The sequence below is a fragment of the Hippocampus bargibanti genome, linkage group LG10 (assembly GCF_051943395.1).
Source record: "Hippocampus bargibanti isolate YZ-2025 linkage group LG10, ASM5194339v1, whole genome shotgun sequence".
Lineage (NCBI taxonomy): Eukaryota > Metazoa > Chordata > Actinopteri > Syngnathiformes > Syngnathidae > Hippocampus > Hippocampus bargibanti.
The window spans coordinates 15529629-15553672 of NC_142743.1; the positions used below are offsets into that span (position 1 = coordinate 15529629).

General features: G+C 40.0%; 1 protein-coding gene across 1 annotated transcript; it reads left to right on the plus strand.

Annotated features, from left to right (window-relative positions):
* Positions 1–18944: 18944 nt before the first annotated feature.
* LOC148892628 (transcription factor LBX1-like) lies at positions 18945–21346 on the plus strand. Its single transcript, XM_089006275.1, has 2 exons — positions 18945–19588; positions 20110–21346. The coding sequence occupies exons 1-2, from the start codon at positions 19264–19266 to the stop codon at positions 20595–20597; spliced, it is 813 nt and encodes a 270-aa protein (XP_088862401.1). The 5' UTR covers positions 18945–19263; the 3' UTR covers positions 20598–21346.
* Positions 21347–24044: the final 2698 nt, after the last annotated feature.

The window sequence follows — 24044 nt, forward strand, 5'->3', positions numbered from 1 at the left end:
CTGGGCTGAGGCAGACTCGGGAAAAAAATACTACCTCCCCCCCACCATCCCCCCAAAAAATTAATACGTGCAGCTCCAATTTGCAACTCATACACATATGGGGAAATGTTTAATTCCATGGCTGTTATTCAACTCAGTTCATTAATTAAAGAAAAAACATGAGCATTTCTTTATCTGCATTCCCGCCATCTTTTTGATGAGCTTTCTTCAGGAGTAATTGAGTCCGTTAATTAGACAGAATTAGGCTCTAATTATTCCAAAGGCACAATGCCTAGAGGGTGTAGTGAGGAACCAAAATGCACCATTTTTCACTGCCTTGCCACCCCGACAGCTTTCACTAAATCCCCTCTAACTCTCTTTGATGTCCTCTACAGCACCACTTTCACAGCAAATGGATTGGATATCAGGCCACCTCATTCTGCCACTCTTTTGACATTTGCGCCGCCTGATTTCCAGACAGTAAATGCATTTCATTACAATGAGGTGTTTTATTTTCTCCTGCTCGGTCTTTGTGTGATATTCAAGGGGATGGACATCTGTCTTATTTATGTCCGCTCACTCAGTGGCAGTCCTTGGCTATATCATGTTTTTATTACTTAAGTTTTAGATGGTGCTTTGTCACGCTAGGGGTGCAGATTTAAAAGATAGCAGATCCTTTCCTATTGTGATATCTGAAAGATTACATTTTCATCCCCTTTACAAAAGAAGTTTTATACATTGCAAATCAGTTATTAATGTGAAGACAAGTGATTGTAAATCCTGAAGAAACTGTTGTCAATAAACAATAAGTGGAGGCTCATATATTGGAAGAATAACATCCACTTTCTAATTAAAATATTTTAAATTGCGGTTGTCAATTGCTGCAACGCTTTGTCGGTGTTTACTGCAAAATGTGATAGAGTACAATCTTATACGTGTCTTGAAAGACATTATAGTGTTTTAAAGCTTTAAAGCTGAAGGTCCTTATTTTGGGAATAAAAAAAACATATTATTCCATTCTTTTATATTCTATGGATAGCCTGAAAATTTCATTCTGTCTGTCAGGTGATATAATGAATTACATTAAAATCATAACATCAATATACTGTATATAGTTTTGACAGAAAAGTACAATCTTAGTTAAGGCATTGGATGCGCACAAAATCTGCATTCCTTTATTCATGACCATTTTTTACACTTCTGTGACAGGAAGTTCATCAAAGAACCCTGAGGTGTGCGATCGTTTTACTTAAGAGTAACTTCACAAAATGTTACCCATTTTCTCCTGGATGTGAACATACGTTTTGAGCAAAAGACCAGAAATCTTCAAATCCATACAAGCAAGGCTTAAAGTCCGAATACATTGGCGTTGACACACACACGAGCGCACATAGGCACACATGGGCACAAATGTACACTTCCAGCTGCTCCAGTCAGAAACTCCCATGCAGATGTTGAACTGGACAGACCACCCCGAAGCAATGTGGCATTCAGAACCACAGGCCTCAGTGCCGCCAAACACGCCATGATGGATCGGCCCGCGCTCATGCCAGCTCAGACGAATGAGAGACTGATGGCCCCCATTGGTTCAGCTCCAAGTGTTAATAGTTGTTCCCAGATTGGAGCATGAAAAGACCCTTTAGCTGCTCCTAATACGGTAGGACGCGGGAAAACAGAAAGACTGATCTATCTTGAGTCACAAGACACACGCTCGAAATATACCAGCGCAACAATGAAATATGACTGTGTTGCGTTTTTATTAATAACTCACACCGTCATATTTTGCGAGTTGAAAATGAAAGTCAACAAAGAAACGTGCGTCGATGCTTTTTCCTCCTCCTTTAGCGCTGTGATTCAAGCCTTCCCTCGTGTTCAAGGGTGGAAGTGTCACCCTTTATGAAAAACACCATCTACTAAGTGTTGTTCAGAGGTGGTGTCCTTTATTTTCTCACGCCACATGCAACATGTTATATGAAATGCCCTCGTCATATTTTTCATGGTGACAGCGTCATGGCTTTCTCTGAGGGGTCTACCGCGGTTAGTTTATCCTCCGCTGTTGTATTACCCTTTGAATGTCTCTAAGTTAAACTGCGGCTGACAGCTTATCAGTCAATGTAATGCACAATGCCTCGATGTGCGCAAGCTGGGGAGCAGTTCAATATCCCAATGATTCAAGGCAAAAAAAGCAAAAAAGAGATTTATTCCGTCGGATGGGGCGGGAGAAGGGAGACATTAAAGCGGGTAGAGTTGGAAGAAAAATCTATTGCATGCATTAGCCTTCCATTTGGAATTTATACCAATATCAAATTATGTTTACCAGCAGACAAATGAACAGTTAAAACAACAATTGGTCAATCTGGAGGATGGAATTGACGGGCAGTAAACGTGTCTGTGTATTTATTTTTGCTCGCTGCATGATGCTTTTTGCCTACTTGTATTTTTTTTCAACATACCGTAAGAAAACATAATTCCTCCAATCGTTTTTCAAAAACCAAGTAACTGTGAGTGGCTGATTAGGTTGTTGTTTTTTAATCCAGCACACACACACACACAACACACACACACACACACACACACAGTCTCACACACACACACACACACACACACACACACACACACACACACGTACACCCACAAAACCTAAGTATAATAGAAATTTCTGATTTCAAGTCGAGGCTAAGATTAATAAATACTAAAAATGCTCCAAGATTGAGTTCAGTGTTTTCCATGGTTTGGTCACGAAGAACAATGAAAATATGTTAGCATGTTAGCTGCCACCATCAGTCATTGCCACAATGTCGGTCCATCAGCCAAATTATTATTTGGACAATCTTGTAGTGTGTTGTTCTTAAGAAGACAGACATGATAGTTGCTTTCGCCACTGTTTGTTTGTCCAATCACATCATTTTTAATCCAGACAGTTATTTGAGGTTTGGGTCAAAATTAATTGAACAATACTGTTCTTTTCATTCTTCTTTCAGCCATTGTGCAATGATATGCGCGCAATTGTGAGTACCATATAATCCTCACTGACCCGATTGCCGCAGCTAACAAGCTCAGATAGCTTTACTGATGGTCCTCCTCAAACTTCCTTGTCACGTAAGCATGATGTGTGTGTGTGTGTTTTGGCTGTGTGTGTGTGTGTGTGTGTGTGTGTGTGTGTGTGTGTGTGTGTGTGTGTGTGTGTGTGTGTGTGTGTGTGTGTGTGTGTGTGTGTGTGTGTGTGTGTGTGTGTGTGTGTGTGTGTGTGTGTGTGTGTGTGTGTGTGTGTGTGTGTGTGTGTGTGTGCGTGCGTGTGCCTGCGTGTGTGTGTGTGTGTGTGTGTGTGCGTGCGTGTGTGCGTGTGTGTGTGTGCATGTGTGTGTGTGTGTTGAACAAAATAAAGTGTCACTTTTTGATTTACCAATTGAAAATGAATGAATGGCTTATTTTCGTTATCCATGCTGTTTGCTCTTTGTTTGTTCAGTGTGAGGTTAAGTTTGGTTTGCACCTCTCCAAGGGCACGCTCCCTCACAAGTGGGCCGATCTTTGAGCTTGCCATGAAATCCCAGCGCCGTGACCTCTGACCTGCGACTAAGCCTCTCCCAAACAGGTCTGCATAATAAACAGAGAGTATCAGGAAGCATGTTGGTGTGGAGTCATGTTCATGAAATTGCACTCTTGCACCGCCTCACATTTCTGAGGTTTTCCTCTATGCTGCTGCAGCGTGTAATCCAATTCAAAACATTGCATGCACCATCATTCCATCGCCATCCACTAAAAAGTGACAGTGGACCGAAATAGCGCACAGAAGTCAATGAAACCACAATCCAGACTTCTCCATCACTTCCACACGTGAATTTTTTACATTTTCCTTTTATCTGCGGCACCTTGACTTTTACGACCGGGATCAACATTTTTGTCCCATTGGAACGACCTTGTCCCCTGTCACGATTTGGGACTCAAAGGGAGAAGGTATCAGAATTAACTGTTCTCGCACCTGTTCAACCATATATATTCACTTCAAGGCTTTAATATCTATTTTACATGCAATTTTTGCCTCATTTCGGTGTTTGTTTAACTCTAGTTGTGTTTCAGAATGAGTCTGAGAATGAAAACCACAAAAGTATGTTTCTTTGTTCTGAGAGTGTCTTTGTTGTGATGTAAGGGTGTCAAAGTCATTTTTTGCCGCAGGCCACATTGTATTTACAGTTTCCTCTCGAGGGCCGTTATGAATTGGGAGAAGCCATTAGAATGTTTCATCCCCTCCACATATTACATATAGAGCACACAACAAATTAATAAATAACTAGTTTTCAAATTTGAAGTAAAAAATAATGACTGTTATTGTGGTTTACATACAACAATTAGATTTTTTTGGTTCGGACTTTAGCAAACGTCATGGAACTTGACATGCTTGATTTGCTATTGCGGGCCAAAAAAAATGATATGGAGGGCCAGATCTGGCCTCGGGCCTTGACTTTGACACGTGTGTTGTAATGTTTCTCTTTTTTACATAACAAGTGTATTTAATTCTTGCCTTAATTTAATGACTAATCACTCAAGTTACTAAAATCGAAACATGGTTTAAAGCTAAATTTGAGTGGCAGTGGGAGGTGTCATTCACCTGTAATTATTTATATCCTCACATCAATAAAAAATGCCATATGATAGTTGAACACCCCCGTTCAAACAGCAAGTATTTTTTTGGAAAACATGGGATCGAGATTAAAAATGTAAAAATATATTCCACCAATAATGTCATATTACATACATACATACATACATACATACATACATACATACATACATACATACATACATACATACATACGTACGTACGTATGTATGTATGTATGTATGTATGTATTTATTTATTTATTTATTTATTTATTTATTTATTTGTTTCGTTGTTTGTTTATTATTTTTGGGGTGGGCATGGGTTAATTCTGCTTTTTGGTAGAAGTGTCAAGGTTTTGTTCTAACTCTGTCTGCCATTGCTATAGGCATGCTTGTCGTGTATTTTGGAATCATAACCCAACTGAGCTTCTGAGCATTTCTGGTGACGTATTTCCAATGTTATAACGCGACTTGAGCACAGGCTCAAGGTAAAAATCAACTAGCAATGTTCAAACTTTTCATCTCCTCCAAAACTGAAAATACATAGTGGGAAATTTAATCAATCAGCAAACCAAGATTATGTCAATAACTGAATGATTGTTTTACTGTATACCACATTAATTGAAACTCTATGGCGTTCTTCTAGTCTACTTATGGTTAAATTAAAATTCAGGTTTATTTTTTTCGAGACACTGGTCTTTTTTGGTGCATAGGGTGGTTCGGGAGGGGCAAAAGTGTTACTTGGCGAACAGTTGCGGATGTCACCAGGAATTATTGACAGCTCCATTGAAGGCTGAGGGAAGAAAAAAAAGGCTGGAGGTACAAAAAAAGAAACCATAAACCTCATTAATGTTAGAAATACATGTCATGGCCGTAATGTTGACTTTGGTCATGTTGAAAAAAAAAGTGTTCAAGTTCTTATATATACATATGCACATGCATGCACACACACACACACACACACACACACACACACACACACACACACACACACACACACACACACACACACACACGCACACACACACACACACACACTCACACACACACACACACACATTTTGCAGGTGTTTCTGAGCAGAGAAACAAGCTGTGTGGTTCCTGGGAGCAGCTGATGCAACATAGCCAAATTCCAAGATTTAGTCGATGATGAACAACACATAATAAGATGAGCTTGATTCCCTTATCCAAACATCTACAAGTGTAACCGACCTAACCTAAAACCACTCACTCTTTGAGGCTCAGAGAAGTCACAACCCAGGTTTATGTTTTTTTCCTTCCACTTTCAGGTCACTTAAAATACTCATAGTTACAAAACAGTGTTTCCAGAGAACTTGCTGCAGATCATGGTTGGAGGGAAAGCAGATACTCTCTTAATCCAGCTGCTGCCGAAGCATCATTAATTCCCTTGATGAACCTGTAATCTGAGATCTGGTAACCTGTGAACTTGTCATCCAAAGCACACAATTTGCGATTAATCACCTCACCCGCCCCAACCCCAAGAAAAAAACAGGCTTATCTCTTACTTGTAAATGCTAAAGCAGTGAAGTATCTTTTTTTCCGAAGGTGGGATATGAGTGTAGTGCAGTCACGGCCGTTAGTGAAGGCATTAACTGAGTGCTGGAGTCAGTCCGTTTCCTGCCACGCAGGGTTAAAATGTCACGACTTGAGCTCTGATTGAGTTACGGTCATGCTGCCTCTCAACACGGCTGTCACTCACATTTTGCCAAGACTCTGCAAGACCAAATAGTCCTTGATGTGGCAATTACACATACACCACATACATACACAGGTACACTCACACACCTTCAAGTAAACCTGAGGTCTTTTAAAACTAATGTGTTTTCAAATTGTTTCTTTCGGGGTGTTATACAGTTGCAACACGTTATGAATAGTTGTGAAGGCTGGGTGTGAAAGAACAATACAATCCATCCTCTAAATGTGTGGAGCATGCTGCCTTTGCGGTCTTCGGGCAGTTGCCGAGGGTCACACTGAACTGCTAGCCAGTGAATCGCAGGGCACATATTGACAAACCATTTACTCTCACAATTACACGTTGGGGCAATTTTGAATATTCCATGCAGGTTTTTGGAATGCCAGAGGCAGTGGCGGACCATCAAGGCCTGCAAAGCCTTCTCTGCCGGCCTAAAAATACCTGAATCACGGACTGATGTTAATTACATTTCCTCCATGAATTATTAACTATATTTTCTCCATGAATGTTTCCCCTTGTTGCGCTGCTACAAGACATGTGTTTTCGTATTTAAGGATTTAACCAATCACATTTCAGCCATCATTTGTTGCCAGGGTCAGAAGTCTACCTGGACGCCTTCGCAATCAATTCTGCGTGTCTTGTCGCATCAAATGTGTCGAACAAACTGTTGCTCTAACCAATCACGTTTCGAAATGGCAACCCAAAGAGGGTACCAACGCCTTCTTGAAGGCGCTGGACAAGGTCTGAGTTTTCAAAAACTGCTCTGATCACAAGCCGCTCATGACAAGAGCATACTGGCTCGATCTAGCACACTATATCGGTAGCGAGCTGCATAAGCAAATATGTTGTGATGATTTAATAGCAGTTTTGTCAACCCACAATGGCTGAAGGAGGAGAAGAAATTGATTTGTTGTTTGGATTTATTGTTAAAGCCATTTTCAAGACAGACTTTTCAAGAAAAAATAGGCATCATTAAGAAAGGTCGGTCAGTTGTTTCCTGGCTAATGGTACCCTCTAGTGGACTAGTAAATAAATCCCCACATTTTTTCAGTCTGGATTGATTCAGATGTAGCACTACATAAGGCCAACTCCGTCTTATTACAAAGACAACACCATCCAAATGTGTTGGTTCACCTTGGGAATACACCTGCACTTCTTTTGGCAATGGAAATGTTAAAGTTACCTTGGAGCACAATAATTTGTGTTCATGTGATTTTGTGTTTCTTTTTGTTTTGTATTTTGTACGGGGAGGGCAAACATTGACTTGGGCACAAGACTGGAGATCACCAATGCAAAACACACGTGTGCAAATAGATTATAATGTCACAGAGGGGCATAAATCAGCAAACGCTGCTGCAGGAAATTTAATGTGTAACATTTTATCAATGTTACCGCTCTTTTCTGAGCATTTTATTGTCTTGAAAAAAATCCGAACGGTGTTAAAAGTGGTTGTAAACTGACCCGATGTACAAACTGAGTTTTTATGAACAAAACACCTTGAAACCGTATACTGTATTAGTTACAGATCCGTGTTTTAATTTGGACTCCTTTTTTATCGTCCTCCGGTAGGTTATTTTGGGCGTAGCCTTAATGTTGCCCACCCAATGCAGCGCATGTGTGATCATGCACCCACACGCGAGCAAAAGATCGAGCGCTCTTCTTTTGATAAACCCCTGAATCAGCATGAGTCAAACTATCAATCGGAGACTTAATTCCCAATACAAATTATCATCTTGGGTCCATACCCAAGGTTGACATGAGCCTTGAACTTGAACTTTGATGCAACTAAACTATATTCTGCTTCCTATGAGCCTGACAAACACGCACACAAACACACACACACACACACACACACACACACACACACACACACACACACACACACACACACACACACACACACACACACACACACACACACACACTCCCCCCATCTTTCTCCACTGTATACTTCTCTCTCAATGCAGCTCAGGTGCTGATACAAGCAGAAATCTTGCACGCCCCATCGCTCCCAGAGCACATACGCTCATACACAGTAAGCACACGCACACATACACACAAATACACTCCCTCATACACCTTCATTCACCACACCCCTTTGGAAAACCAAAGGGAGGGAGCATTGCTCACTGCTGTGTTAGCATGGAGACAATATGAAGCACTGGGAACACTGTAGTTTGTCGGGGGACGATGCAGCTTCAGCACGTACGCGGGGAGCAGAAAATAAGAGATTATTACGTTGATGCATGGGCGGCTATCGTCTTAAGTCACTGAGGTTGCGGCCCTTCTCTCCCAATGAGGATATAGTGGCCAATAAGCACACTATGTCAGTGCAAAGACAGAGAGAGCTGAAGGAGAAGGGAAGTAGTAAACAAGGACGAAAAGGCAAAAGGGGACGAGGAGGAGTGGACTGAGTCTGCTATAGTCTCTGCTTCATCAGTATCCTCTTATATAAATGTCAACTGTACAATTTCCTTCATCACAGTTTCACCACCCCACTGGCTTTATCCTCTAGTACAAGGGGAGGGACATCACTCGCTCGCATCCCTTTTTATCGTTTTTCTCCATCGGCACTCCCAAAATCGCTTTACTCATTCTTGCCCTTCCCCGTGTTTCTCTCGCATTCCCTCCTTCCCGCTCTCCATCAGCTCTTTATCATTCTTTATCTCTCCTTGCCTCTCTCCCTCCTGCCTCTTTGCCTCTCATAGCAATGCGTCACTGGCCTGCCCCCATGAAACAAGTCAATTTTCTGCCAGCTCGGCGGAAGAATAAATCTCCCTGGCGCTGCTCAGAGCGATGGGGATATTTATCTAAGTGGAGTGTGTCCTCCTCGGCTCAACGCCACCGACTTCTCGTCGAAGGCGCTTTTCTAAAGGGGATGGAGGGAGAAATTGCGAAGGAGCGCGGGGAAGGGCTAAAAGAGGTAAATGAAAGGAGAGGGGTCTGGCAGAAAACAAAAACATGTGGGACAAAGGCATGAGCGAGGGCGGGTGGAGGGGGAAGGGGGGATTAAGAGGTGAAAATATGAAAAAGATGGATCGCTAGGGAAGTAAAGGAGACGTCTGGAACAAAGCCTATAAAGCAGTGCGACAGAGGAGTGAGGAAGGCGCATTAGTCGAGCCTGCTCGGGTTTAAACGGCAGGAACAGGCAGAGATGTGGATGAATGGCGGCCATCCTCCTCGAGGCCACACTCTTCCATTGGAGAGAGGGAAACGATTGGCTTATTGAGCTTGCTGTGAAAAAAACGGAGAGGGCTTAGAGAGAGGCGACGAACAAGGATGAGACATAAAATGATGACTAAATGATGAGGTTGCTGCTTTTTTTTCAATATTTGATTGAAAAAAAAGAAAAAAGAAAGAAAAACACATCCACATTAAATTCAGAAGCAGTGAAAAAGAAATGCTGCATTCGACTGATTAGTAGGATGATCAGCATGAGGTGAATATATTCCGAATAGAATTGTATCTCTTACATTTTTAATGCAGAGTGATTATTTGCAATTTAACAAGTGAGGAGATTTAAAAGGATTGGGGCAGCAGTGGGGTATTTGTAAGGGAGGGGAGCGGGGTCCTTTTCTCGCTACCAACATTAAAACAAAGTAAATATCTGTTGTGTCTCATTACCATTTAAATTTAAAAGAAACTGTTAGTATAATAAATGGCTGTGTTATTTTCCATGGACTTCAGCCAGCCTACCTCAGTATTAAGAAGAATTTCATTTTTCATGTTGGATAAAGTTTAAGCTAATTGAGCCTTTGCAATTAAAAGGATCAATTTTGCTTATGCACAACAGGAGCTGTGTAATACCGTGTTTTGGTTTTAATTACCTATTACAACCATGTGATATAATGGAAAGAAGGTTTCTTCGTGGGAGAGCATCATACTGTATTTATCAAGAAACACTGGGAAAAAAACTAAGTATATTGTAAAAAAAAAAAGTATATTGTAAATGTGTGTCAACGTGTCGTATTTCATTTTGAGCATTTCCGCTCAAAAGTAACACAAAGTAACAATTGCAAATCATAACTTCTTGTTGAATGTTTGTTCGTCATGTCAGTTTAAAATTCCTGTGGATCAAAAAGCTTCAAGTCTGCTCTTTTGAGAACTGTAGAAAATGCTTTCCAATTATATCCAGGTTAAAGGTTAAGAAGCCAACTCACCCTTTTGGCCTGAGGTTTTCTCTTGTTTATTTTATCACCAATGGTCATTACTACAGACACGTTTATGGACGATGCCATCAAAACCTTTTTGAATTGATTATCAAATTAATCCTGATTCTGTTGAGTCAGCCATGCACTTGAGTTGTTATTTGAACTACTATTGGATTGGACATTTCATTAAATACACTGGTACTATTTGTTCTGACAAAAACAAATACACTGTAAAATACAACATATAGAATTTACCTAATGGATAACAATTTACAGGCACTTTAATTGGGTCAATTTGAATCAGATATTTTATAATAATAATAATAATAATAATAATAATAATAATAATAATAATAATAATAATAATAATAATAATAATAATAATAATACCTTTTATTTCAAGCGCCTTTCAAAGCTCACAAGGACAGTAGGACACTTTACAGTCACAGACAAGCACAGATACAATAATAAATAAAATACAATTCTAAATAGAATACAATAAATAAAATACAATTATAAATAGAAACAAAAGATAGAGCTACACAGATAATGCAATTTAAATAGGGAGGTTTTGAGATGGGATTTTGTACAAGTACCATCATTCAAATGCCACGAAATACTAGCAAAGTAAAATTGACCTCACCATAATTACATTCCGCAACTACATTACTCATTCAAGTAAATATCCTCATGATTTTTAGTATGAATGGCACTATCAACTAATAATTATTACTCAAAAATGTAAAAAAAAAGACTAAAATGGCCAATGGATATCTGCTCACTATTGAAAGCCTTGTAAAAGTTCACCGACTGATGACCCAGCATCAGTACAAACTATGGCATCAGTAGTTTGCTGGATCTCAGGGACTGGATTGAACCTGCAACCTTTGTATTGGGGTCGACCAATGTACCTACTGAATGAAGTCAAGTAAAATTCTGTAATTTAATGTCTTGTAGATTCGGCTTGACAACATACGTGTGCTGTTTGACCTGCTTCGTATTTAGGCCTGTAATATTCATGTTGTCACTAGATTAGCATGATGAATGAAAACACTTCATTAGAGACAAATGAAAGCTGTCTTGACATGATTATGGCACAAACAATAACAGCACTGTGTGAGCCACGCAATGATTGATAATACTGCTGGGTTCAATAGTGGTGGGCTTAACCAGGCTTTCCCCGAGGGGGTTTCCTTTGGTATTAGTCAGACAAATCCCTTTGTCAACCTCTCCCCTTGCCATTTTTATTCATAAGCATTTGGCCCTAAGAAAGACATCAAACCTAGAATACAACGAGAGGTCAACATCATCTTTGCGCAATGTTAACCTCTGCATTGATGAAGCTAATTCACATTTCCTCAGTCCAGCCTACGGGGGTCCCGCAGAAAAGGGGAGGAGGACCTGAGGGAGCCACTGATGTGTGTCTCTATGAATACGTGTGTGTGTGTGTGTGTGTGTGTGTGTGTGTGTGTGTGTGTGTGTGTGTGTGTGTGTGTGTGTGTGTGTGTGTGTGTGTGTGTGTGTGTGTGTGTGTGTGTGTGTGTGCGTGTGTGTGCGTGTGTGAGATCAACCACTTTGGAGAGAGTGTCCCTCTTGACCCGGGGCCCTCCACATGGGGTTTGTATTGATAGTGTTTCGTGAAAGGAGGGGAAAGTGAATGTTGTCCAAACTGATTAGAATGACAATGGGGGCATATGGTTGCGTGAACGTTGTTGTATGGTCATGGCAGCCACCATATTCCGCTGCGCAGGGTTTCCAGGTGCTTCATAATCGGACCCACTGGGCGCCGACAAATCATACACCGATGCCATAATTTGGCTCATGGCTCTTCTTCCCATTGGGTGGGCGTCTTTCTCCAGCTCTTCATCACCACCATTCCTGGTTATAGAACTCACTCATCGCCGTGAGTGATCGCGAGGACACTGGACCTGATCGTCAGTGGGAATCATTTGTAATTGTCGTTTTCTTTTTAAGAAGCAAGTTCCACAGAGAGGCGCAAAATACAGATGTCAGCAGCAGCATCCCCTTCCACACAAAAGCCATTCTCATGAATACTCAGCTCCACCCTAATGACTATTCAATACAGTCTTCAGGCTGCAGATGAACGGCCATTCCGCAGCAGCATCTGCTGTGGGCCCAACTCGCCAGACGCCAGCCTTGTAAGAGGCTAATTGAAAGACAGAGGCCACCTCTCTGTGTTTGTTTGTATTTATGTGTGTGTGTGAATGAAAGAAGAGAAACAAGGGGGTGGGGGACACAAGTGTCAAAGGGTGGAGTAAATGAGGAACAGCGAGTGATGGAGAGAAGGAGGAGAAAAATGGTATCCCCTACAGAAAGAACAGCTGACCTTTCGGCATTTGTTCCCATGTGGCCATGTTGGAAAATGATCTTGAAGCAATCCTACTTCATGTATGTAATTAAAGTAACCCTTTTTTAAATTCATGTTTGAATTAGAAAGGCTACAATTTTGTTCAAAGAGGCACTTGACACATGCTTTACTTGCGGGAAAAAATACAACAGGTGCTGCAGGTAACAATGGCTGAGATGAACAGTAAACAATGGGTTATATCTTTGAATGCAGCGACAGGTTATATCTTCTCATTTTCCTTCTATTAATACAGCAAATTAGTTTTCCTGCTTGTCGCATCCAGGCTTCTTTATTGTACTTTGTAAGTCCTTGCATCAAAAAAAAGGCTGCGCAAACGAAAACTGAAGGATTGCTATCATAATTCTCCCCAGTTCTCCTCTGGCAGTTTTTACTAGCAAAAGCTGTGAATAATCTTTACCATTGAGGCCATTCCAAATAACACAATCCTTCAGCACTACAGCTTACTGTGTTTTATGGTGAAGTGCAGATGAGAAAGAAAAAAATCATTGAAATGATGCACTGCTCCTTCTGCCGCGTCTGCTGCTCCGGGATAGCATTCAAATAGCGCAGAGGAGAGATTCGCAGGTCGTCAAATGTGGAAAACTAAATAAGAAGAGAGATGTAATATACAATTACCAGACACCTTATTCGGTACGCCTGCATCTTATATGATCCAGAGTAAGAGCTCATCAAATTCTTGGGTACAATTTCACATTTTGTATACCCTCTTAACAGATTTATTACGTTGTTCATGTTGATATTCTAGCTTGGTTTTACATTATGAATAAATGAAATGAATAAATGGAGATGCTTGATCGTTGAACAACAATATGCGCTAGAGGACCATGTTGGCAAATTTAAGCAAATGAAAAGTTTTCTACGTTTTTATTGTCTAAATTCTGTTTTATTTGTTTTTACTTTTTAAATTTTGGTAACCGGTGAGCAGAACTTTTTTAGACAGAGCGAGATGCAAACTGTCACTTTTGGAGTTCTTATAACTTATTCACTCATTCGCTGCCATTCTCGAATTGAAAAGTGTGACGTGGAGCGCCATTCCCGAATTTGTTCAGATATTGGTTTTTCTTGCGGGGGGGTGCCAATGAAGCGCTGGTCAGACCTCTGGCAAGCTTTTTTCCCTTCCATGAGGGGGCAGCATTTGCCTTTTGTCCATGTTATCACTTTGTTCCAGCTTCAGCTGTTGTTAAAGCGCAATATATATCAATATGTATGTATTTTATTTTGTACAGCTGCCCGTATTTAAAGCTCGGATAATTCCAGACCCATATAACTTAAGAATCAACTCTTTTTTTCTAATGAAAGAAGACAATCTAATGTTCTTACGCTGAATATAATGTTCATGAAATCCTAAAACTCAATATTTTGTGGGTCCTGCAATTTGAGTGAAAATGACAAAAAACCCTGGCACTGGAGTGGACACCTTTTTGCACATCGTCTGGCAGTGAATAAGTTAAGAAATATTTAAAAAACGTATAGTAAGCTAAAAATAGTCAAGGTATTGTCGTCAGGGCGGCCTTATTGCCAAGTGGTATATCAAACTTTTACAAAGCTTTGAAATAAATAAACTCAATTAAATGAACTTTGTAAGTGTATATGTTGAACTTCACTGCATCATCCAGAAGTGTTTCTATTTTCTGACACTCCTTTGTAAGTAAATACAATTATTAATAATATTACAAACATCTTGTGTGCAGTGCAGTTCTACATCACTGCAAACCACAATCACAATAATAAATATATTCTAAGTTAATGCCTAATTAGAAATTGGAAATCATTCATTAAGGTCTGATGTAGGTCTGTAATGTCTCCTTGGATTATAATATTGTTAATGAAGAAATGCTTCATCAGGAATTTGTGAGTGGACTGTTTGCTGTATCATATATATCTATCTCACATATACTATGGGAAAAAAGGGACAAAGATAATCAAAAAGAAGGTTTGATAATTGTACACGTTTCTTGATGCTTGCCACATACAATTGCTGGGGGAGAGTTTTCTGGGAATTAGGAATGCTACGCTGACAACAAATGCACAAGCGAGCCCCAAACCCCACCAGAATGGTCCGACACGCTGTTATCACCTGGCAGGCCTGACAGAAAGAATAACCCACCAGTGTAGGCGTTATGCACACCCTTTTTAATCATGTCAAAATGTTAGTTTGAAATATCTATGGTTGAAACTATGGCAGCCAAATACACAACAGTCACTTTGTCCTCCATCTAGGGAGCCATGAAAAGGGTTCTTTAAAGAGGGAGTAACACTGCATTATGCACTCCCCATGGGGCAACGTCTGTGCGTCTTGTATTTCTTGGGAGTCCGTGCACCTGTTTGTGCTTTTCCTTACATTGGGGGAAAATGTCCTGACTTGTAATTTATTGATTGGCTGTTGTGTTCAGCTGCATTTTCATTCATGCAATTCATCCCTTCAAACACCTTGCAGGTTACAATGAACCCATTTTGTGAAAATATTCTTTCGAAAAAAGTACACACACTATTTGTCCCATTAGTTCAATCGCATGATTTCCTTTATTCATATTTAACTTGTTGTCACAGCATCAATAAAAAAACTCACTGTTCTTGCTAACGAATAAATAAATAAATAAATAACCGTTGTGGGGTTTCACCAAAGCGTGAATTCATTTATGTGAATGATCAATGGGCATATTTTTTCTATCATCTATGCCACCCATTTTTGACTCGGTGATACATACATATTTTAAAAATCCTTTCAAAACAAATGTTTATTTTTCCATTAAAAAAAGTTCAATGAAATGTAGTTACTATGCAATATGAACATTTTGTTGCAATGAACAAAGCCGCGTTGCTGTTCTTAGAGCAAGGGGTGTCAAAGTAATTTTTTTGCCGCGGGCCACATTGTAGTTCCGGTTTCCTCTCTGGGGCCGTTATAAATTTGGAGAAGTTTAGAAGGTTTCATCCACTCGTCATATTATATATAGGGCGCAAAAGAAATTGATAAATGACTACTTTTCAAATTTCAAGTAATAAATTATGACTGCTATTGTGGTTTATATACGACAATTTGAATTTTTTGTTGGTACTTTAGCTAGCATCATGAAATTTCACGTTAGATTTGCTTTCGCGGGCCGAATGAAATTATGTGGCGGTCCATATTTGGCCCCCGAGCCTTGACTTTGACACCTGTGTCTTAGAGGATACTTGTAATAGTTTAGCATGAAAACATTGCAAATTGTTGTTGTGCAACTACGGTGTAATATTCCTTCATTCTGTGACTGTAAAGTATCCTTGAGAGTTTTGAAAGTTGCTTATAAATGAAATGTATTATTATATTATTATTATTATTCATTAAGTAGTGAAGATACTTGAAAGAATACAGTTCTGAGAATATATACCAGGATTAGACACCTTTATTAACTAGGTTACTCATAATTGTTAGACTGAGGAAAACTAAATTGAAGTGGTGTCATTGTAATTATGCTCGAAACTGTGTTTGAGGTGAAAAATAAACACCTTGCCCCCCATAGAAATACATGTTGGGGTATTTGAGTGAATTGACCTTGGACAAGGCCGTTGGAAAGCACACAGTGGCATCCAGCGAAGACAGAAGGTGCGCTGAGAGGCGTTATGCTCTTACACTGATCGGGCTGTTGTTCTGAGGTTCCAGCAGCACTGCCACTGTACTGCAAGGCAGGGAAAAGCGGGCCGTCAGGGATTTGTTAGGGGCCTGTTATTACATCTCCAGTCACATAAAATATGGCTGCCTCTCCACAGAGAAGACTGCCAGATAAATCCACTCTCCTCCAATCACACTGGCCCTTGCGAAGAAAGCGCCCAATGGTGCGCCTCAGAGAGTGACCCTCTGGTAATGACATGTGATTTATACAGTACATGTTTTGTACAGAGAGAGACACACACACAAGCCGAGAATCACTCTGTCTCTATTTTCTTTCTTTCTATATATGGTGAGGTGGGAGTTAAGGGGCCTTTGGGAGAACGGAGATCTGACACCCAACTTTGGGGTCTCACAAAATGGCTACAATGTGGATTGTTCCCCTGCAGCTGTCAACTAACAGCCGCCTAAGCCTGCAGTGGGTGCTGAGTCTCCTCGCATGAGGTCACTAACATATAGCAAGATGGAGCTTGGAGCTAACAGACTGCTGTGTGGAAGGCCTAAATCAACACCTGGTTGGGAAGAGGTGAAGGGGCTGTGCTGACTCCACCAGAATTCTACACATGTATGAAATGCTAAATATCAGCTGAAATGGAGAACAAGTCAATTATAGGATCACTCCGTCAATTGAGAACCAGAATAATCTGACACATACAAAATAGTAAATGTCTTGAATTGTGAGAGAAGGAGTGACACTGTTGTCCCTCCCTAATAATAATAATAATAATAATAATAATAATAATAATAATAATAATAATAATTTGATGACTCAAACATTTACACTATATATATACTGTATATATATATACGTATATATGTATATATAGATATTATTATTATTATTATTATTATTATTATTATTATTATTATTATTATTATTATTATTATATATTTAGGTGGATGTTTATAATTCCGTATATATATAACAGACAATTTTAGTTGATTAACAGAAGCAAAGAAATGCAACCCAAACACCCCCCACCCACACATAGTAAATGTCAAATTCTCATTTGACATTATTCACAGGTTTTAAATCTTTATATTTTTTTAGCCTTCCATCATGAAAAAAAGTGTTTTATATTTGGTTTGATTACTGTAAAGGCATTTGAAATATGATGATGTGAATGCCTGTATTATTTGTTATCTCGCTAGAAATCACAAATACATTTGTGCATGAACACCTCTTGTGAAGCGACAAAAAACTCGCCTCTCAACAAAATACCACATAAGCAGTTACCACTGAAATTAAATCTCAACCCTTGCAGCAGCAAATAAAAATGACAGGATCTATTATTCTCAACTGAGCAGGTTATTGCTATTTGGTATTGTTTTCTTTTAGCCTTCATCTTAATATTTCCTGTGAAAATTACATCAAGAACTATTAGCATGCAGGAAACGAACGAATGACTGTGTGCAATATTGAAATTAACACAAACCAAACCAATTGTTTCAGAATCATTGTACCAACAATAATATTAATAATATTTACATCAAACAGAATTTAATAATAAATAATCTTCCCGTCGATCAACACACACACACACACACACACACACACACACACACACATATATATATATATATATATATATATATATATATATATATATATATATATATATATATATATATATATATATATATATATATATATATATATATATATATATATATATATATATATATATATATATATATATAAAAGCAAATAAATGTAACAATTTGAAGAAAACAACTAAACGATTAAACTATTATTTTTATTATTTTTAATTGTCGTAGTATTATCTTTGCATGGGCACATTGTATTTACTGTATGTTCAAAATGTTATTTCAATGACCCGAGATGTCAAACATGCACGGCGCAGGGACATTTGAGAGAAGATGAAGTATTTCTAGCAAGTTAATAAAAAGGACGGGAAAGGGAGGAAGAGGAAGCAATTGCCTGAATTATGAGAGCGCTTTGGTGATGCTGAGAGGGCCGCATGCTGCTCCTCTCTGGCGCCTCAGAGGAAGCATCATCAGAGCTAATCTATGGTTTAGCTCGACTTTACCTTTACAAAAAAAAAGAATCATCCTCAAAAAACAAACATCCTCATGACTAACTTCGATCATCACTCGTCGAATAATCCAATTTCTTTCACAAAACGAAAGAACGCAAAGTGTCGCCAGCTGAAAGTGAACTTTTATGCGTAAAAAGGTTTAAATAGGCGACGGTTTGTGATTTCTCTCCTTCTCTCTCGTGTGCCCCCCTCCCTCCTTTCCTTGTTCTCACCCCCTGCCCCCTCCCCCCCCTCATTGACTCCACCAAGCTATTCTCGTAAATCACCACACGACTAAATTAGACCGAAGATGATATGAGTACAACGCATGATAATTCCACCGGGCTCCTCCTCCTTCCAGCCATGCATCCTAATTAATGGGACCCCCACCCCGCATCCCACCCCCTCACCTCCAGTCGCAAAAACCTCGGCGCTGGACAGCAACATAGTCAAACAGTGAAAAGGAAGAGGGCGAAAGTGCCACTGGAAATAATTGATTAGCTACCAGTCAATGATAACTTGTTAGTAATCGCCAATTGTTTGGAGCTCGCCATTTTCCGGGAGGCTTCTCGCCACAGCGGACTCTGGAGGAGCACTTTGAAGACATCCCGTTTTGGAATAAGATTGTCCTCCTTCAGTCTCGCTCTGTTATGTGACTTTTGCAAGCCATCTCCCCTGCATAGCCTCGGTCGTTTTCCAATCTGATTGTCCCCACCTCGACCCGGCAGCCCAACTCACCACCAGCGATGACATCCAAAGAAGTGGCCAAATGTGATGCGGGGGAAAACAGGAGGCGAAGCCCGCTGGACCACTTGCCGCCCCCGGCCAACTCCAACAAGCCACTGACCCCCTTCAGCATCGAGGACATCCTTAACAAGCCGTCCGTGAAGCGAAGTTACACTATTTGTGGCACGGCTCATCTCATCTCTTCTAGCGAGAAGCACCGCGCCTCAAGCTTGCCTCTGGCCAGCCGGGCTCTGCTCACCCAAACCTCGCCGCTGTGCGCCCTGGAAGAGCTGGCCAGCAAAACCTTCAAGGGGCTGGAGGTCAGCGTGCTACAGGCGGCAGAAGGTATGCATGCGCCTCAAATTGATGGTTTTTTGTAATATCGACGCAGCTCTGGAAATAAAAACACACACATGAAGGTGCATCTGCAAACATATCCGATGCTAACGTACAACTATAATTAGCCCAAAAGTCCCTCCTCGTTTTTAAAATCATCGTTTTTATTTTGTTTGAGTGCTGATTGTCACACGTTATTTATAAGTTTACATTTAATAAACTCATCGGCAAAACTTGCAGCAGCACTGACGTATAGACAAAAGAATGGCCGAGTTTAGATGTATTAATCGAACAGCAGTTGAACCTCATCATTTTGGTGACATCACTTGGTCGCATTATTTGTAGACAAGAGCTCCCGGTAGGATATGAAAGATTGCAAACTATCACCACAATAATTGTTCAATTATTGCCAATCAAAATGGAGTATTATTATCTGATGCTAGTGGTCATTCCCGTGTGGTTTTCTTAATAAGGCATCGGATTTGTTATTGATTTATTTATTTTGAATGTGTTTTTCCTTTTCTCTACAGGGCGGGATGGCATGACCCTCTTCGGGCAAAGAACCACCCCGAAGAAGCGCCGAAAGTCCCGCACGGCCTTCACCAACCATCAAATCTACGAGCTGGAGAAACGCTTCCTGTACCAGAAGTACTTATCCCCGGCCGACCGGGACCAGATCGCCCAGCAGCTCGGCCTGACCAACGCGCAGGTCATCACGTGGTTTCAGAACCGCCGGGCCAAGCTAAAGCGAGACCTGGAGGAGATGAAGGCTGACGTGGAGTCGGCGAAGGCGATCGGCCAGGTCCCCTTGGACAAGCTGGCCAAGCTGGCCGACCTGGAAAAATGCGCCAATGGCACGCTGGGCCATCCTCGAGTCGACTCCCCCACGCGGGGGGGCCAGCAGGAGCACGATCTCGGCCAAAAAGTGACGAGATCCCCGCTGTCGCCTTTCTCAGACCACACAACGAGCAAAGAGTGCTCGGAGGACGAGGACGTGGAGATTGACGTGGATGACTGATGTCCCTGTTGCGCAGGAGAGAAAAAAAAACGATGGACACACACAAACGCCGTCGAGGATTTACTTGTATAATTTACGGCTTATATTGTGTACCACTTTTCTGAACATGTACCAAAATGTAATTATACTTTTGTACGGGCACTCACAGTGGATAAGCATGGATACACAAGAAGAAGAAATATGCAGTGGCCATTCACGACACGTAACAAACCGTCTTTGCAATCAAAGCAATATGGTCAAAAATGACACTTGTAACTTATTATTATTGTGATTATTGTTCTTGTTATTTTTAACGCCATACACACATCCAGGCAGGCGCGTGCGCACGAACATTCAGAACATGTTCGTTCCATTACTTTTCATATCGGGCCTACCCTCACCCAATCATGTTTAGCATGGAAATGCATGATTTGATTTGTGATTACTGTTATATTTATTTAACGTTGTTTTTTCTTCATTTATTTGATTTTAATTTAAATGTTTTTACGTTCCGTGAGCTGCGGCGGTTCCCCTCCTCTTTTCACCATGTGCCGCGGTGCATGAAGAGTGGGATTTTTTTCCAATGATGGCGTGATGCAGAAAAAAAGACTTTTTATTGTGGTGATTTTTAATTCTTTTCTTATTACTTAGTTTGGAGACCGTTTGTTATGATTTCAACACCTGTAAGTGCCTTTCTAAAAATCAGGATTTGAAAACCAATTAATGCACAGACTGCAATGTATATAGGCAACAATGGGAATAAAATGACATTTTCCCCGCTGAATATTTCCTTTAGGCTGTAATTCTTAAAGAATATTTTGTTTTTACTTTCTCTACTGCAGACTAATAAAAACCGTGCTATACGACACGCCGCTCGGGCGTGTAAAGCCATCAAACGCGTCTATTTAAACGTATTATACTGCGCTATTTAATCCCTTTGTGTCCTTTTCTACGAGGATGCTGGAAACATATTGTGGTCCAGAATCTCCCATGTCCTTTCACGTCTTAAATGCGTATCGTGGCTTCCTGACCCGCAGACGTGTTTCTCTATTCGGGCCAAAAATTTATGTGAGAAACACAAATCTGGCCGCGGCAAATAAAGAAGAGGATGCCACGAAAACACAAGGTTTTGGCCCACTTTATGCCGGCCTTTGGGGGTCTTTTTTGTTCCGGGGGTGCAGGCCGTAATTTTGAGCGTAAAGCATGAAAAGTGGGGACAAATGAGCAGCGTTCCCCGATGGGCAAAGCCACAAAGGCGCAGGGCCGCCCCCCGCTGCCAGCAATACTGAGACAAGTGTGTCCCACCGCACAAAAAGGACGCAAACGTTTGGAGGCCATATGGTTTTTGAAATTTCCTCACAATTTCGGACAATTTGATGGATTGAGTTAACCCTCCTTTTAAGCAGTTGAAGTGAGTGCGAACAAAGACCATAATGCCTTCATAGACTCTCCCTTCACGAGGGCATCTGCGGCTATTAATGTCTGGCCCTTTTCTTTGCCTCCCGTTTTGAACAAGTCAATGAATTACAATGAAAGTGGCCCTTTTTTTGTGAGTGACTTGTCTTTCTCCGCTTTAGCTGCCGAATAATAAGTTTGACTTTTGTCCAAGAAGGGTTCCTAAACAAGAAATGGATTTTCTTGAAAGTGTTTTTGATGTTAAGTAGGGAACCCATAAAGAGTTGAGACTGGCATTGATGCCAAAGCCTGGTTAGGGAGCCTTTTGTTTGTTTTCTTCCCTTTGCCTCTTTATTCCTTTTGTCTTTTAGGGGTTTAATGAAGCTGAAAACATGGTGATGTGAGAAAGAGAGAGTGTCACGAACATCAACTCAAAAGGCTACCTCTCGTTTAACCTCCTTTGTTCAAAGAAATGATATGTAGATCGCGTCTTTGCGTGGCTTGTTATATAGTGTTTGACTGTTTTAGGACAACTTAAAACTTCAATAAGTGTATTCGACGGTATGGCTATTATATGTATAGACTCCAAGTAGTCAGCTAGAAGTCCTAATTGAAAGCCATTCCATCCTTGGGCCATTCCATTTGGAACACCTGGAAAAGAAATATGTACTTATTAGAATTAATTTCTGGTGTTTTCTTTTCTCATGCCACTAAATAATCTCATCAATATGCACGCTGTTGCTTTAAAACTAAATTCACCAACATTGTTAAATGAATATTATAGTTGACCTGCAGTGGCCAGCGGGTAGTTTATATTATATGTTGCGTGTGTGTTTGTGTGTATGTGTGTATATATATATATATATATATATATATATATATATATATATATATATATATATATATATATATATATATATATATATATATATATATATATATATATATATATATATATATATATATTTGGGGGGGTGCGAAAACGGGTGGAGGGTGTAAAAGATTCATTTTACGTGTGGGTCTCATTCTGAATAAGCATTTATAGTTTTAAGGGAGAGTCTTAAGGCAACCCAAGTTTATGGATTTCACTTGTTTATTTTATGAGGGCTTGTCAGGAGAGCCCGTGATAAGTAATATTACAGTCTGTGGGGCCACTTCATGGTAATTAATCTGGAGGTCTTAAGTGTATTTCGGTATTTCACTTCAAGATGGGGGAAAAAAAATCACTATTTCAATCGTCCGGAAAATTGAAGTTTGATGCATGAGTCCCTACTGGAACAATACAGTCCTCTCTTTACCCCCCCCCCCCCCTCATTTATCTCTCATATTCCCTTTCTATTTTATTATTTGCACCTTGTGGTAAACAGTCTCAGATGTAAAGCTAAATTAATTTTTGAGCGACTGACAGTTTTGCAATAATGCATGCAATGGGAAGGATGAACTCTGTTTATAATTGTGAATTTAATCAATTGATGACCAAAATTAAGGATTTGGATGTTAACAAAAACCTATTTTTGTGATATTTGCAAATGTAACTATTATTAATAATCACAAGCACTGGCGCGTGTGGCTGCCACTGCTCACCCGCAGAAAAAAATATCCTGTGACTGTAAAGTGTCCCTGAGAGTTTTGAAAGGTGCTTATAAATGAAATGTATTATTATTATTATTATTATTATTATTATTATTATTATTATTATTATTATTATTATTATTATTATTATTATTTATCACAATTGATAACATTGCCATTTTTGAAAAACATCACGAAAAATTGACATGTAAACGACTTTATATTTGCCTGCAGTTAAATCACTGTATATAAATGGGGTGGGATTGCAGAGTTTTAATCATAGCCTTCCTGCAGAGCCAGTTAATACTTCAAACTTCAATTTTACGGGCGATTGGGCTAAGCATGTTTCTGACAGAATTGATGTATGTATTAATTTCCTTTAACTGTTGATTAATTAGGCTGCGCTGAAGGCTCACGCGGAACGGTTTGTTGGTAAATTTGCATATTAATCAAATTCTAGTTGATCATTCAAAGAATATAGTTGGACTTTCAAGAAAGCTT

What these genes read in the sequence shown, in the direction of transcription:
- LOC148892628 (XM_089006275.1), top strand. Translation starts at nt 19,264, where the DNA reads ATGACATCCAAAGAAGTGGCCAAATGTGATGCGGGGGAAAACAGGAGG. An exon ending in CGTGCTACAGGCGGCAGAAG is followed by an intron (nt 19,589 to 20,109) that starts GTATGCATGCGC and finishes TTTTCTCTACAG; the next exon opens with GGCGGGATGGCATGACCCTC.